We start from the raw sequence: 15,149 nt of genomic DNA, 5'->3' as shown, positions 1-15,149 counted from the left end.
CCTTGGGGTCAGACGTGTAGCTCTTTATTTTCCTCTCCCTCACTCTACTCCAACATCCAGCATAAGGCAGTACCCCCAGGCAGGAGGCTGGGAGGGCACACTGTGAACTCGGTGTGAGGGGGTCTGCTGGAGCAGACGGAGTTGCTTCAATGTCACTCTCCTTTCAAGAGAAGCTGCTATTTCAGGGTAAATGGAGTTTGTTCTCATCCATGGTTAAAAGTGGATTGAGACACTCTACAGAGAATTCCATCTTCTTTTTAAGGAACACAGCTGAACGACTTCACAAGGGAAATTTTGATATTTAAAAATCAGTGTCTCTCACTTCCCACTCCATCCGCCACCTCCCTTTCTAAGCTCAGAGCACAGCGTTTCTGCGGTCCAACCAGGCATCGCTCCAGGAAGGGGCTTCAGAGTTTTGGGCCCCTGATGGAGAGGGCTCACTTGCTGGCCGTGAACGCCTGGATTCCTGTGATAGCTCTCCCAAGGATCAGGGCGTGAATGTCATGTGTACCTGGACAAGATTAATATAGAATCAGTTTGGAGTCTTCACAGCTCACAACTTCTCTTTAAAATCAATTTTTATGTCCCCCCAGGCCACTGTTTTAGAAGAACAGACCCACAGAGATGGTGAGTGCTGACAGCTGCCGGGAGACCCACGCCTTAGTGACTGCCTCAAGGAGAATGCTGAGAGGCCACCATTTGGGCCACACTGAGAAATTATTTTTCAATTTTCTATAATGCATCTTGGCAGGAAAAAAAAACAAAACCCAAAGCTCCTTGTGCTGAACTCCCAAAATGCAGCAAGTCTAGCCCCTGCCGTGGGCCCAGCCTTCATGCTCCCCACACTTGGCAAGTTCACTGCCACCCCTACCTCCGTTGATTAAATGTTTGATTTTCAACCTGGCCATGCTTCCTTGCACAGGCTGAAAATACCCCTGAGCTCCAGGGCAACACGACAGGCCCTTTCTTACTCTCGGGAGGGACAGCACATCAGAAATGCATTCAGTTGCCTCTGCTGACCTCTGCCCACCTAAGGTCACCCCTTCCAGAGAGTCTCACACCCCATGACCTCAGGTCTCATCCTTTGCTCCTCCATGGCTCCTTGGGGCAGAAGGCAGATTGTAGCCTCCCTTTTTAGAGCCAATTCTGTTTACTTCCTAAAGCACAAATCTATTTTTTTTAGATAGGGTTTCACTCTGTCACCCAGGTTGGAGTGCAGTGGGGTGATCATAGCTCACTGTAACCTCAAACTCCTGGGCTCAAGCAATTTTCCCACCTCAGCCTCCCAAAGTGCTGGGATTGTAGGTGTGAACCACTATGCCCAGCCCCTAAAGCACCAAATCTGACCTATCCCCCCTCTGCATAAAACCATCTCACAGCCCCCTCTGCTTGTCCTCAGGGTCATTCCCACACTTGTAGGATCCCCCTAACCCCTAGCTGCCTAATAGATCTGGGGCTGTGGGGGTGCACAGGGAAGGTACCATGCCTGCATGTGCTATCCTGTCTGGAAGCCTCTCTGCCCTGGGGTCCTCATACCTCCCTTTTTTTTTTTTGAGACAGAGTCTTGCTCTGTCGCCAGGCACCAGGCTGGAGTGCGGTGGCATGATCTTGGCTCACTGCAACCTCCACCTCCTGGGTTCAAGCAATTCTCCTGCCTCAGCCTCCTGAGTAGCTGGGACTACAGGCATGCGCCACCACACCCAGCTAATTTTTATACTTTTTAGTAGAGATGGGGTTTCACCATGTTGGCCAGGATGGTCTTAATCTCTTGACCTCGTGATCCACCTACCTTGGCGTCCCAAAGAGCTGGGGTTACAGGCATGAGCCACCGAACCCGGCCACCTTCCTCTTTTTCTGCATAGCTCACGCTGGATTTGCACTTTTATTTATTTATTTATTTTCTCTTTTTCTTTTTTTTCTTTTTCTTTCCACACTATGAAGCAATGTGATATTGATTGATTGATTGAGACTGAGTCTTGCTCTTGTTACCCAGGCTGGAGTACAGTGGCACAATCTCAGCTAACTGCAACCTCCACCTCCTGGGTTCAAGTGATTCTCCTGCCTCAGCCTTCCGAGTAGCTGGGATTACAGGCACCTGCCACCACACCTGGCTAATTTTTATATTTCTAGTAGAGATGGATACGGTTTCGCCATGTTGACCAGGCTAGTCTCAAACTCCTGACCTCGTGATCTGCCTCAGCCTCCCAAAGTGCTGGAATTATAGGTGTAAGCCACTGCACCTGGCCACAGTTTTTTTTGTGTGATGGGGTTTTACCATGTTGGTCAGGCTGGTCATGAACTCCGGACCTCAGGTGATCCGCCCGCCTTGGCCTCCAAAGTGCTTGGATTACAGGCGTGAGCCACCACGCCTGGCCACAGTTTTTTTTTTTAACAAGACGGAGTTTCGCTCTTGTTACCCAGGCTGGAGTACAATGGCGCGATCTCGGCTCACCGCAACCTCCGCCTCCTGGGTTCAGGCAATTCTCCTGCCTCAGCCTCCTGAGTAGCTGGGATTACAGGCACGCACCACCATGCCCAGCTAATTTTTTGTATTTTTAGTAGAGACGGGGTTTCACCATGTTGACCAGGATGGTCTCGATCTCTTGACCTCGTGATCCACCCGCCTCGGCCTCCCAAAGTGCTGGGATTACAGGCTTGAGCCACCGTGCCCGGCCTTAGTTTTTTGTTTCTAAGTTTCTTTTTCCACATCTGTCTTCCCACCAAGCAAGGGGTTCTGGGCCCCCATGAAAATCACCATCAGTTGCAAGGTGCAAACACCATAGTCTGAAGATGATTTTTCTTTTTCTGTTAAAATGGAGCGATGAGTCCTGCGTGTAACTTCCCTCACTCCCTCAAATCCACCAGCCTGCTAGGAGTCGGGCCTCATCCCTGGGTTGCCCTAGGAGCTTACTTGCCCAGGAACATTCCTCCTCCCGAGTATGTGGAAAAAGAGCTGGGAGCTCCTCGCAAGACCTGATGGGGCCTCCATGTGGTACATGAAGCACTTCACTTCCACAATCCCCGTGTGAGCAACTCCAGATGAGGGACAGAGGGTACAGCTTGCCCTGGGTCACACTGTCACTTGGTGATAGATGGAGTTAGACTCAGGCCTGTCCCCGTCCCACCCAGCCACTGAGGCTGCAATGGGCCCTCCGAGGTTCAGCTCCTACCTTCATAGGTGTTGACAGCCTCCAAGTTCATGGCATGCCGGATCACGTGATACTCGTCAGAAATCCCATTTCCTCCTAGCATGTCTCGGGCCTGGCGGGCGATGTCCAGGGCTTTCCCACAGTTATTCCTCTTCAGTAGAGAGACCATCTCCGGGGTGGCCCTGGGAGAGGCACATACAGGTAACAAACGTTGGGGATCCTAGCTCCCGGTGCCCCAGGCAAACCTAGCCCCAGGTGGGGATTCCCCAGTGAGGGACCCATGGGGCTGTCCCCAGCCCTGCCCACCAAGGACAAGAGGGAGAGCAGAAGGTTCGGGTCTCTGATGCAACCAGGCAGGAAGGACATTTCTCTCCAGGAAAGACACAAGGTCCTCCACCCACAGCTGCGGGCCCCCGGCCCCTACCACACAGCCCCTACTTGTCCTGGTCCTTCAAGCGGCCAAGCTGCAGGCAGGCGTGAAGGCCCAGGGTGATCTCAGTGAGCATGTCTGCCAGCTTCTTCTGAATCAGCTGGTTCCTGGCCAGCGGGACACCAAACTGAATCCTAGATGGGCAACAGCAAGGTAAGGGCAAGGGGAGGCCCATTCCCCCACTCCATCCCTGTCCTGGGGCCCCCTGCTCCAGGAAGCCTTCCCAGGCTGCCTCGGTGCCCCCGAGCCTACCCTGGCCCTGCCATTGACTCAGCCCATGGCTGCTCAGAAGGACATCACTAGTCATTCCAGAGAAGGAACTCAGGCCTGGTGGGTGGGGGGCTGGGGAGTCACCCATGGGGTAGAGAATGAAACCCAAGCTGCCCACACTCCAGGGGATCTCACTGGGACCCCCACACACCTGTCCAGGGCATACTGCCGGGCTGTGTGAAAGCAGAACTCCGAAGCTCCAAGCACACCCCATGTGATGCCATACCGGGCGTTGTTCAGGCAGCTGAAGGGACCCTGTAGGGTTGAGAGGACGCCTCAGCGCCACCCAAGAGACACCGAGAGGCCCTATGCAGAACCAACTTAAGCAGGGAAAGCTCCCTCCCCAGCCATCCACACAGGCAGACTCAGGTTGCCACTCAAGTCACAGAGGGCCCTGGCACTGAAGCTTGGTGCCTGCTTACTGGGTTTGCACACTGTCCCACCCAGCCTGGGATTGGGATTCCATGCTCAGAGCTAGGAGGCTAGGCTGATGGATGCCAGAAGATGCACTGTGAGTCAAACGACTGAGCTGGTTCAGGCCCAGGTGTCCCGGGCAGAGCCAGATGAGCAAGTCGGTCACCAAACGGGGGCAGTTTTCAGTACGTCAGTGAGTCTGGCTGAGTAAGAATCACCACTGTGTGGGCTCCACAGTGCACAGGGAGCTGGGTCCCCAGCACAGAGCCTGCCTGACAAAGGTGTACCGGCAGGTGACCCACACCCATTCCCAAAGTGGCTGCTACTCACCCCGAGGCTGGACGCACCAGGAAGCATGTTCTCTTCTGGTACCTCCACGCTGTCCATAATGATCATGCCTGTGGCCGAGGCCCGCAGTGAGAACTTGCCCTGGATCTTGGGGGCTGAGAGACCCCGCATCCCCTTCTCCAGCAGGAAGCCACGAATGCAGCCATCTTCACACCGAGCCCACACTACAAACAGGTCAGCCATAGGCGAGTTGGTGATCCTGGGGACGGAACAATCGGTGAGGGGTCTGGCCCTGTGCCCGTCCACCACCTTCCCACTGTCCAGACCCCTTACCAGGTCTTGGTCCCATTGAGGGTGTAGCTCTTGTTGGATGAGTTGTAGCGGGCTCTGGTCTCCATGCTGCTGGGGTCACTTCCGCAGTTGGGCTCTGTGAGTCCAAAGCAGCCCAAGAGTTCCCCCTTGGCTGCAGGCACAAGACACGGTCACAAGGCTGCCTGGTCCCTCATTCCCTCCCCCATGCAAAAATATCCTCAAGGTAGGGTGCAGTGGCTCATGCCTGTAATCCTAGCAATTTGTGAGGCCAAGGGGGGTGGATCACAAGGTCAGGAGTTCAAGACCAGCCTGGCCAAGATGGTGAAACCCCATCTCTACTAAAAGTACAAAAAACAAGTTCTGCATGGTGGCACGTGCCTGTAATCTCAGCTACTCAGGAGGCTGAGGCAGGAAATTGCCTGAATCTGGGAGGTGGAGGTTGCAGTGAGCTGAGACCACGCCACTGCACTCCAGCCTGGGAGACAGAGCAAGACTCTGTCTCAAAAAAAAAAAAAGCAAGATGTGGTGGCAGGCGCCTGTAATTCCAACTACTCAGGAGGTTGGGGCAGGAGAATCACTTGAACCTGGGCAGGAGAGGTTGCAGTGAGCCAAAATCATGCACTGCACTCTAGCCTGGGTAACACAGCAAGACTCCATCTCAAAACAAAACAAAACAAAAAAAACAGCCTAACCAACATGATGAAACCCCGTCTCTACTAAAAATACAAAAAATTAGGACAGGCAGGTTGGCTCACGGCTGTAATCTCAGCACTTTGGGAGACTGAGGTGGGTGAATAACCTGAGGTCACTTGAGTTTGAAACCAGCCTGGCCAACATGGTGAAACTCCATCTCTACTAAAAATACAAGAATTAGTTGGGCGAGGTGGTGTGTGCCTGTAATCCCAGCTATTTGGGAGGCTGAGACAGGAAAACTGCTTGAACCCGGGAGGGAAAGACTGCAGTCAGCCAAATCAGGCCACTGTATTCCAGCCTCAGTGACAGATGAAGACTCCATCTCAAAAAAAAAAATAAATAAATAAAATTAAAATACCAAAATTAGCCAGACATGGTAGCAAGCACCTGTAATCCCTGCTTTCGGGAGGCTGAAGCACAGAATCACTTGAACCCGGGAGGCTGAGGCTGCGGCTGCAGTGAACTGTGATCACGCCACTGCACTCCAGCCTGGCGGACAGAGTGAGACTCCATCTCAAAAAAAAAAAAAAAAAAAAATTACCCTCACCCCTGAGCCAGGCCTCATAACCAAGGTGGAGCTGGCCCTGCTTTCAGGGCATTCCCAGGTAGTGGAGGAGACAGGTTACCCCAAAGCCATAATCACAATGCCAACATGGGGAGGAGGCCTCAGGGAGTTGGGAAGGAGTCAGTCAAACTGGAAGGGCATGAGGAGTTCAGTGGGAGGAGGTTGTGGGAAGAGCAGTCCCAGGAGAGGGAACAGGATGTACAAAGGCCTGGTGGTACTTCTAGAGAATTTGAAATAGCTGAGTATGGGTGGGAGGAGCACTTTAGTGGCCAGGGATGATGTGGGAAGGTCGGTCAGCAGAGACTTGGTCACACAGGGCCTTGTGGGTTTGTTTTTAGGAGACACAGGATCTCCCTATGTTGCTCAGGTGGTCTCGAACTCTTGGGCTCAAGGGATTGTCTCACCTCACTCTCTCAAAGTGCTGGGATTATAGGTGTGAGCCACTGCACATGGCCAGCAGAGACCTGGTGGACTTTACACTTTGGGCTGGGCTAGGGAACACAGAAAGTATAGGGAGATGACAGTGGTCACAGAAGGGGACAATCAGGCTGGCCAGGGATCAGATGTCCAGGTGAAGCCAGGGTTCTAGCAGAAGGTCCAGGTGGCCACTTATGCTACCTTTGAGATAGGGACAGAGTAGGCACAGGGGATAGCCCCATCCTTGAGTTCCAGACCTCAGGGACTGTCTACCTTCCACCAGACCCCAAGGGCAGCCACTCACCCAGCTGGGGCAAGTACTTCTGCCGCTGTTCCTCGCTGCCGTAGGCATAGATGGGGTACATGACGAGGGAGGACTGGACACTCATCGCCGACCTGTAGCCACTGTCTACCCGCTCCAGCTCTCGGGCCAGGAGCCCATAGGCCACAGACGAAACCCCAGCACAGCCATATCCTGGTGGCAGTAAGAGGGGAAAGCAGGACAACAGAGAACACAGCCCTGCCCAGCTGGGACCCAAGAGGCAGAGCGGGATAAGGATGTACGGGAGACAGGCATCAAGCCAGCCCTAGCTGAGGTTTATTCATCTCATCTCATCTCATCTCCACAGCCACTTTCAGAGGGTGGGACAACTGGAGACCCCAGCCACAAACACAGAGGGGCCTTGAGGTGGGGTGGGTGTGGCTCCAGCAGAAGCCCCACTTTACAGACTGGGAAACTGTGGATTAGGGAAAGAAGGGGGTTTCAGAGAGGCAGGAGGATTACTTGAGACCAGTCTGGGCAACATAGCAAGACCCTGTCTCTAAAAAAAAACCAAAGGGGCCAGGTGCAGTGGCTCACACCTGTAATCTCACCACTCTGGGGGGCTGAGACAAGTGGATCACCTGAGGTCAGGAGTTCAAGACGGGCCTGGCCAACATAGTGAAACCCTGTCTCTACCAAAAATACAAAAATTAGCTGGGTGTGGTGGTGTGCCCCTGTAATCCCAGCTACTTGAGAGGCTGAGGTGGCAGAATTGCTTGAAGCTGGGAGGCAGAGGCTGCAGTGAACCAAGATCATGCCACTGTACTCCAGCCTGGGCAACAGAGCAAGACCCTGCCTCAAAAAAAAAAAAAAAAAACAACTAGGGCCAGGTGTGGTGGCTCATACCTGTAATCCTAACACTTTGGGAGGCCAAGGCAGGCGGTTCACCTGAGGTCAGGAGTTCGAGACCAGCCTGGCCAACATGGTGAAACCCATCTCTACTAACACAAAAATTAGCCAGGTGTGGTGGTGGACCCTTGTAACCCCAGCTACCTGGGAGCCTGAAGAAGGAGAATCACTTAAACCCGGGAGGCAGAGATTGCAGTGAGCCAAGATGGTGCCACTGCACTCCAGCCTGGGCAACAAGAGTGAAACACTGTCTCAAGAAAAAAAAAAAAAAAAAAAAAAAAAGGCTGGGTGCAGTGGCTGACACCCGTAATCTCCCAGCACTTTGGAAGCCCAAGGTGGGTGGATCACCTGAGGTCGGGAGTTTGAGACCAGCCTGGTCAACATGGCAAAACCCCATCTCTACTAAAAATACAAAAATTAGCCGGGCCTGGTGGCATTTGCCTGTAATCCCAGCTACTGGCAAGGGCTGAGGCAGAAGGTTCGTTTGCACCCAGTAGGCAGAGTTTGCAGTGAGCCCAGATTGTGCCACTGCACTCCAGCCTGGGCAACAGAGCAAGACTCCGTCTAAAAAAAAAAAAAAAGAAGAAGAAGAAGGAAGAAGAAAAGGAAAGGAAAGGTAAAGAAAGAGAAGGAAGGAAAGAAAAAAGAAAAGGAGGGAGGAAGGGAGGGAAGGAAGAGGCTTTCAGAATACACTGGGGTCTGCAGTATGTGGAGAGATACTTGTTCCTACCTTTGATGGTGGGGCCCAGCACACCCAACTCCCCCATCTCCGAAATGATCTCCCGATGAAAAACTGCAGAGGGACAAGTGCCCAAATTCAGGCCCAGCCCTAGGCCACTGGAGACCCCAGCCACAAACACAGAGGGGCCTTGAGGTGGGGTGGGTGTGGCTCCAGGAGAAGGAGCAGCCTCAGAGCACCACCCGCCTGCTCGCACACCTTCGTTGCGATTGGCCAACAGGATGCGAGGCATAAGTCTCTCCTGGCAGTAGGTGCGGAAGGTGTCCCTGATGAGGATCTCATCTGTCGTCAGCTGCTCCTCCAGCACCAGCGGGTCCTGCCAGTCAAACTCGGGACGCGAGGCTGGGGAGGGGAGCAGGATTTCGCCTCGGTCCAGTCTGCCCGACCACTGCGCCCTCCCTTATCACACCCTCAGCTCTACTCCTTCACACCCATGTCGCCCCCCCACCCAGGCTACTGCCAGTTGCAAACAAGACTGACCAGGTGACCTTTCTCCAGCCCCGCAGGCACAGCACACTCACGGCCTCAGTGCCTCTGACCCTGGCCACGACCCTGCCACCCCGCTCAGGCAGTCCTCAGATTCTGGGACAGAGTCCACCTGGGGCAGACTGACAGCTTGTCCAGGACAGGGGCAGCAGACACACGGCGCGACCAGGGGTCCTTACACTTGGCCGGTCGGCTCTGTGTCCTTCCGCCTTTCTCTACAAACACAAAACGGGACAGTCACCCCCGGAAAGTCCCTAAACCCCCAGTTCCTCCCTCCTTCCCTCCACACTTCCAACCTCGCACTGACCGGTCTGCGCCGCCGTCGAGACCCACGTGCGAAGGACGCGCAGGCCGGGTCCGCGGATCAGCAGCCGCGCGGAGACGCCTCTCAGGGCCATGTTCTCTCAGGGCGAGCTAGCGGAGCAACGATGGCAACCTACAGGAGCGGAGGCGTCAGAGCAGAGCTCCTCTCAACCACCGCTCGGGTCACCCCACCTTCCTCACCTGGTACCTCCCGGCTCACTGATAAGGCTACAGTGCAACTGACCAAGGCCTTTGACCTCAGCGAGAGATGGGAGGAGCGGAGGCCGAGTGAGCCTTCTCATTGGTTCCTCATAGAATCCGGCCCCGCCTCAGCTCTGTTTTTAAAAGGGCTACGGCAGCCTTGCCTGGGGAGACAGGGGCCCACAGACAGAGGAAGGTTATCCCCTTTAAGAAGCGGCCGGGGAAGGGGAGGAAGGCGAGTGCGGGAAACCGATTGGCTAGCGCGTTTCTACCTCTTATTGGCCGTATGGTAGCGTTTGACCTACTCCTGGTTGGTCAGTTGCAGGGGGTGTGTGCGGAGGAACCAGGAATTAAACAAAGAAATTAAGGCACGAGGACTAGGAGTCCTTCCGAACCCAGGAGGCCAGACTCAAGTTCTCTAACTGGACAGTGGTTGTGGGGAAGATGAGCGCCGATTGGGCGATCTTAGCAAACCTGCCTGCCAGTCTGTTCCAGGAAGCACAATAAAGATACTTGAGACTCGTGTGTGTGTGTGTGTGTGTGTGTGTGTGTGTGTGTGTGTGTGTGTGTGTGTGTGTAAACTTGTGTGATTCTGTGAGTCTATGTGGGTTGTTTTTGTTTTGTTTTGTTTTGTTTTCAGACCGAGTCTCACTCTGCCCCCCAGGCTGGAGTGCAATGCAATGGCGCCATCTCGCCTCACTGCAACCTCCGGCTCCCGGGTAATTCTCCTGCCTCAGTCTCCCAAGTAGCTGGGATTACAGGCGCACACCACCACGCCTGGCTAATTTTTGTGTTTTTAGTAGAGACGGGGGGGTTCACCATGTTGGCCAGGCTGGTCTCGAACTCCTGACCTCAGGTGATCCGGCCCCCTCGGCCTCCCAAAGTGCAGGGATTGCAGACGTGAGTCACCGCACCTAGCCTTGTTTTTTGTTTTTTTTAGGCAGGGATTCGTTCTGTCGTCCAGACTGGAGCGCAGTGGCGCAATCATAGCTCACTGCAGCTTCCACCTCCTGGGCTTAAGCGATCCTGCCACCTCAACCTCCAAGTAGCTGGGACCACTGAAGCATGCCATCCTGCCTGGCTTTTTTTTTTTTTTTTTTTTTTCTGAGATGGAGTCTCATTCTGTTGCCCAGGCTGGAGTTCAGTAATGCAATCTCGGCTCACTACAACCTCCATAGGCAGAGCAGCCCCAAAGGCTGCTGGTTGCCCATTTTTATGGTTATTTGTTTATTTATTTGAGACGGAGTCTTGCTCAGTCGCCCAGGCTGGAGTGCAGTGGCGAGATCTCGGCTCACTGGAACTTCCGCCTTCCTGGTTCAAGCTATTCTCCTGACTCAGCCTCCTTAGTAGCTAGGACTACAGGCACGTGCCACCACGCCCGACTAATTTTTTGTATTTTTAGTAGAGACAGGGTTTCACCGTGTTAGCCAGGTAGGTCTCGATCTCCTGACCCCATGATGCACCCGCCTCAGCCTCCCAATGTGCTGGGATTAAAGCATGAGCTACTGAGCCCATCCCCATTTCTTTTTTATTTAATTAAATTTTTTTTTTTTTTTTTTTTAAGACAGAGGCTTGCTCTGTCACCTGGGCTCGAGTGCAATAGTGCCATCTCAGCTCACTGCAACTTCCACCTCCCAGGCTCGAGACTCTCGTGCCTCAGCTACCAAATTAGCTGGGCTAACAACTTTTTAGTAGAGATGAGGTTTCCCCGTGTTGCCCAGGCTGGTCTTGGACTCCTGACCTCAGGTGATCCACCTGCCTTGATCTTGAAAAGTGCTAGGATTACAGGTGTGAGCCACCACATTTGGCCCTATTTTTATGGTTATTTCTTGATGATATGCATGTAGGGTTAAGCCCTACGGGATCATGGGATGTCCCCTATCGCTGTGCTGAGGCACAGGATCCGAGAAATAAAGAAAGACACAGAATGACAAACAAAGCGCAGCTGGGCTCTGGGGGGGCCACACCACCTACAAGCGGAGACAGGCGAGGCCCCAAACATCCAGGAGCGTCTGTATTTATTGGGTATAGGTTAGGGGGCAGGGTAGTAAGTGAGATCATCTTTAAGGATAGTGATAGGGTCAAGACATTCACGTGAGCGATAAACAATGGGTCCACCCCCATTAGGTCATCTAGGCTAGGAGGTGGGCAGTGCACAGCAAGGGGTCCACCCCCATTAGGTCACCGAGGCAAGGAGGTGAGCTGTGCACAGTGAAGAGGATGCAGTGTGCAATATCTCTTATTAAGGGGAAGCTACTTCTAAGGAATTCTATAGGAGGATGCTTTGAGTCAGCACAGTAGCTAGAGAGCTGACAGGTTATACAGCCACCAAGGTGAGATTATACCAAAGGGTTTTATTTATTATACCGAGGGTTTTAAGCCCTCGGACGCTCTCGGGATTGCCAACCTGAGGCCAGCTTTCACAAGAACTGGACGCAAGTACTGCAACTCCTTTTCAGGAGGACTGCCTCTTGCTCCAAGCCTGCCATACAGCAGGTATCCTTACGATATTGAACGTTGCCACCTGGGCCAGCCTGCCATGTAGCGCATGCCCTTTCAGGCAGAGGCAGTACCGCTTGGGCCATAGATTCTTGTCCTGGTATAACTGTTTTTCCCTTAAATCATGCTCTGCACCATGTCAGCTCTAGACATTCCTCCGACTATAAGCAAGATATGATTATATATATATATATATATACATATATATATGGCTGTTTATTCTTTAATTCATGCTCTATACCATGTCTGCTCTAGACATTCCTCCTATAAAATTAAATATATATATATATATATATATAAAGGAAATAACTGAGTAGTAAGATATTCTTCAGGCACTAATTGTTCCAACTATAAACGAATACATGATTATATATAAAGGATTATATAAAGGAAAGAACTGAGTAGTAACACTACAAACTAAGATATTCTTCAGGCACTAATTGTGCCAGGGGTCTGCTTAGCTCTCTTTCCTTGGTGCCCAGAAGGGAGGTTACCCACAATGCTACTAAACAAGGGGCAGATTATTCATGTCTCCCCTTTTTAGACTATATAGGGTAACTTCCTGACATTGCTATGGCACTTGTAAACTGTCATGGTGCTGATGTAAGTGCAGCAGTGAGGATGATCTGAGGTCACTGCCATTGCCATTTTGGTTTTGGTAGGTTTTGGCCAGCCTCTTTGCTGCAAACTGTTTTATCAGCAAGGTCTTTATAACCTGTATCTTGTGACCTCGTTTATAATTTCTGGATCACTTTAGCCCAGGAGTTCCAGACCAGCCTGGGCAACATGGCAATACTATGTATCTATAAAAAGTACAAAAATTAGCCTGGCAGGGTGGCATGGGTCTGTACTCCCAGCTGCTGGGAAGGCCACATGTCCTCAGCCACAGGGAGCCAGCCACACAGAGATGTCCAAACTGTCATGCAGACCCAGGGAGACAGACCACCAAATAAACAGGCTCAGTGGACACTCACACCAGCTCCCTGGTGGCCCTGGACAGCAGGAAAGGGTGTGGGGTGAGGCTTCCAGGGGCCCCAGTCTAGAAAGGGACTTCCTACCATGACTTCTCCCGAAGCACTGCATGGTGACTGGCATCAACCGTCGATGGTTATGGGTTATATAAAAATACCTCTCCTGGGCTGGGTGCAGTGGCTGACACCTGTAATCCCCGCACTTTGGGAGGCTGAGGCAGGTGGATCACTTGAGGCCAGGAGTTCAAGACCAACCTGGAAAACATGGTGAAACCCTGTCTCTACTAAAAATACAAAAATTAGCCCGGTATCATGGTATGTGCCTGTAATTCCAGCTGCTCAAGAGACTGAGGGAGGAGAATTGCTTGAACTTGGGAGGAGAAGGTTGCAGTGAGCCAAGATCGCTTCACTGCACTCCAGCCTGAGCAATAGAACAAGACTTTGTCTTTTAAATCAAAAAAAAAAAAAAAAAAAAATTCTCCCAGCCTAGATGTGGTAACTCACACCTGTAATCCCAGCAACTTGGGATGTTGAGGTGGGTGAATCACTTGAGTCCAGGAGTTTGAGACCAGCATGGGTAACATGGCAAAACCTCATCTCTACAAATAATTAGCTGGGTATGGTGACATGCACCTGTAGTCTCAGCTTCTTAGGAGGCTAAGGCGGCAGGATTGCTTGAGCCCAGGAAGCAGGGTTGCAGTAAGCTGAGATTACACTACTGAACTCCAGCCTACATAACAGGGTGAGACCCTGTCTCAAAAAAAAAAAAAAAAAGGAAGGAAGAAAGAAAGAAAAATATCCCTCCCTGACCTCCCAAATAAAGCTTCAGCATTTGCCTGAATTTTTGGGTTTTGGGGGCTGAAGATGGCAGGAGGCTGTAATAATACAGGTCATATTAGAGGTCCTTACACACCCTCATCTCCTAAACTTCAGTGACACCCCTCACCTCCAACAAGCCCCTCGGGCACTGCAGGCCTTGCTGTCCTCTCTTCTTTCGACCAGGTCAGTCTATACCATCCTTGTTATCTGCCTCAAGCCCCAGGGACATTGACAGCAAACATCTCCCTGCATTTAGGAGTCCATAGCCTGTGACTGCCCAGGGGGGTTCATCTTGCCCCCTGCCCAGATAGAGCCAATTCATCCAGACAGGGGGATTGCAAAAGAAAAAGAGTTAGATAGAAAAAGAGTTTAATCCACACACAGCCAGCTAAATGGGAGATTATTACTTGAATCAGCCTCCCTGAAAATTCAAGGGCTAGGTTTGTCAAGAACAGTTTGGTGGGCAGGAGGGCTAGGGAATGGATGCCTTGGATGCAGTCACGGGGGTGTAGAAAACAGTTGCTGGGTCGGCTTCTTGGTGGGGACCATAGAGTAGCTGCTAGTCCCAGTGGGGTCACCCAGCTGTCAGATATGCAAAAAGCCTAAAAAGACATCTCAAAAGGCCAATCTTCGGTTCTGTAATAGTCATGTTATTTACAGGAATAATTGGGGAAGTTGCGAGTCTTGTGACCTCCAGAATAATGGCTGGTCATCACTTAACTATAACTACATCTTAGCAGAATTCATGCCCCTCCCATCCTCCTAACCTAGTGCTTTTCCATTAGTTCCACAAAGTCAGTTTGGTTTTGGAAAGGGCTATTATCACTTATTTATTTTATTTTATTTTATTATTTTATTATTTATTTATTTTGAGATGGAGTCTCACTCTGTCACCAGGCTGAAGTGCAGCAGCGTGATCTCGGCTCACTGCAACTTCCACCTCCTGGTTCGAGCAATTCTCATGCCTCAGCCTCCCAAGTAGCCAGGATTACAGGTGCCCGCCACCACATCCAGCTAGTTTTTGTATTTTTAGTGGAGATGGGGTTTCACCATGTTGGCCAGGATGATCTAAATCTCCTGACCTCATGATCCTCGAGGCCTTCCAAATTCACCCTCGGCTGTAATTACAGGTGTGAGCCACTGCACCGGCTATTTTTTATTTTGCATTTATTTATTTTTGCAATGGAGTCTCGCTCTGTCACCCAGGCTGGAGTACAGTGGCATGATCTCCACTCACTGCAATCTCCGCCTCCTGGGTTCAAGCGATTCTCCTGCCTCAGCCTCCCGAGTAGCTGGGATTACAGGTATGCAGCACCATGCCTGGCTAATTTTGTATTTTTAGTAGAGACAGGTTTTCTGCATGTTGGTCAGGCTGGTCCTGAAGTCCCGACCTCGGGTGATCCACCTGCCTAAGCCACCCAA

At 51.9% G+C, this 15,149-nt stretch overlaps 1 protein-coding gene and 1 long non-coding RNA gene across 7 annotated transcripts; one reads left to right on the top strand and one right to left on the bottom strand.

The window, feature by feature from the left end:
* Positions 1 to 6: 6 nt before the first annotated feature.
* GCDH (glutaryl-CoA dehydrogenase) lies at positions 7 to 9,604 on the bottom strand. Of its 6 annotated transcripts, XM_032265912.1 has the most exons (12): positions 9,439 to 9,604; positions 9,242 to 9,370; positions 9,114 to 9,149; positions 8,647 to 8,790; positions 8,440 to 8,502; positions 6,843 to 7,013; positions 4,885 to 5,014; positions 4,594 to 4,810; positions 4,001 to 4,104; positions 3,588 to 3,713; positions 3,171 to 3,331; positions 7 to 511 (listed from the first exon to the last, which is right to left on the bottom strand). In XM_032265912.1, exons 2-12 carry the CDS (start codon positions 9,330 to 9,332, stop codon positions 438 to 440), a joined length of 1,317 nt encoding a protein of 438 aa, XP_032121803.1. In that variant the 5' UTR covers positions 9,333 to 9,370; positions 9,439 to 9,604; the 3' UTR covers positions 7 to 437. The 6 variants fall into 6 exon arrangements, with proteins under 6 accessions (XP_032121803.1, XP_032121806.1, XP_032121802.1 ...); XM_032265915.1 differs by having other exon boundaries at positions 8 to 511; positions 4,076 to 4,104; positions 9,242 to 9,483; XM_032265911.1 differs by having other exon boundaries at positions 8 to 511; positions 9,242 to 9,482.
* A 1,617-nt stretch (positions 9,605 to 11,221) lies between these two features.
* On the top strand, positions 11,222 to 12,126 carry LOC116541615. Its single transcript, XR_004264870.1, has 2 exons — positions 11,222 to 11,550; positions 11,602 to 12,126. It is a non-coding gene; the product is annotated as an uncharacterized LOC116541615 (long non-coding RNA).
* The last annotated feature ends 3,023 nt before the right edge of the window (positions 12,127 to 15,149 follow it).

Source organism: Sapajus apella, unplaced genomic scaffold (genome assembly GCF_009761245.1).
Source record: "Sapajus apella isolate SASKATOON/1434 unplaced genomic scaffold, GSC_monkey_1.0 scaffold152, whole genome shotgun sequence".
NCBI classification, from domain to species: Eukaryota; Metazoa; Chordata; class Mammalia; order Primates; family Cebidae; genus Sapajus; species Sapajus apella.
The sequence above is the reverse complement of the archived record's forward strand: the minus strand, read 5'-3'. Positions and strand labels throughout refer to the sequence as shown.

Bases quoted from the DNA above. Each gene is read 5' to 3' on its own strand.
- GCDH (XM_032265912.1), bottom strand. From the start codon at position 9,332: ATGGCCCTGAGAGGCGTCTCCGCGCGGCTGCTGATCCGCGGACCCGGC. The intron at 4,811-4,884 runs GTAAGGGGTCTG...TTCCGTCCCCAG, and splicing joins CTCAATGGGACCAAGACCTG to GATCACCAACTCGCCTATGG. The intron at 4,105-4,593 runs GTGAGTAGCAGC...TCAACCCTACAG, and splicing joins CTGGTGCGTCCAGCCTCGGG to GGTCCCTTCAGCTGCCTGAA.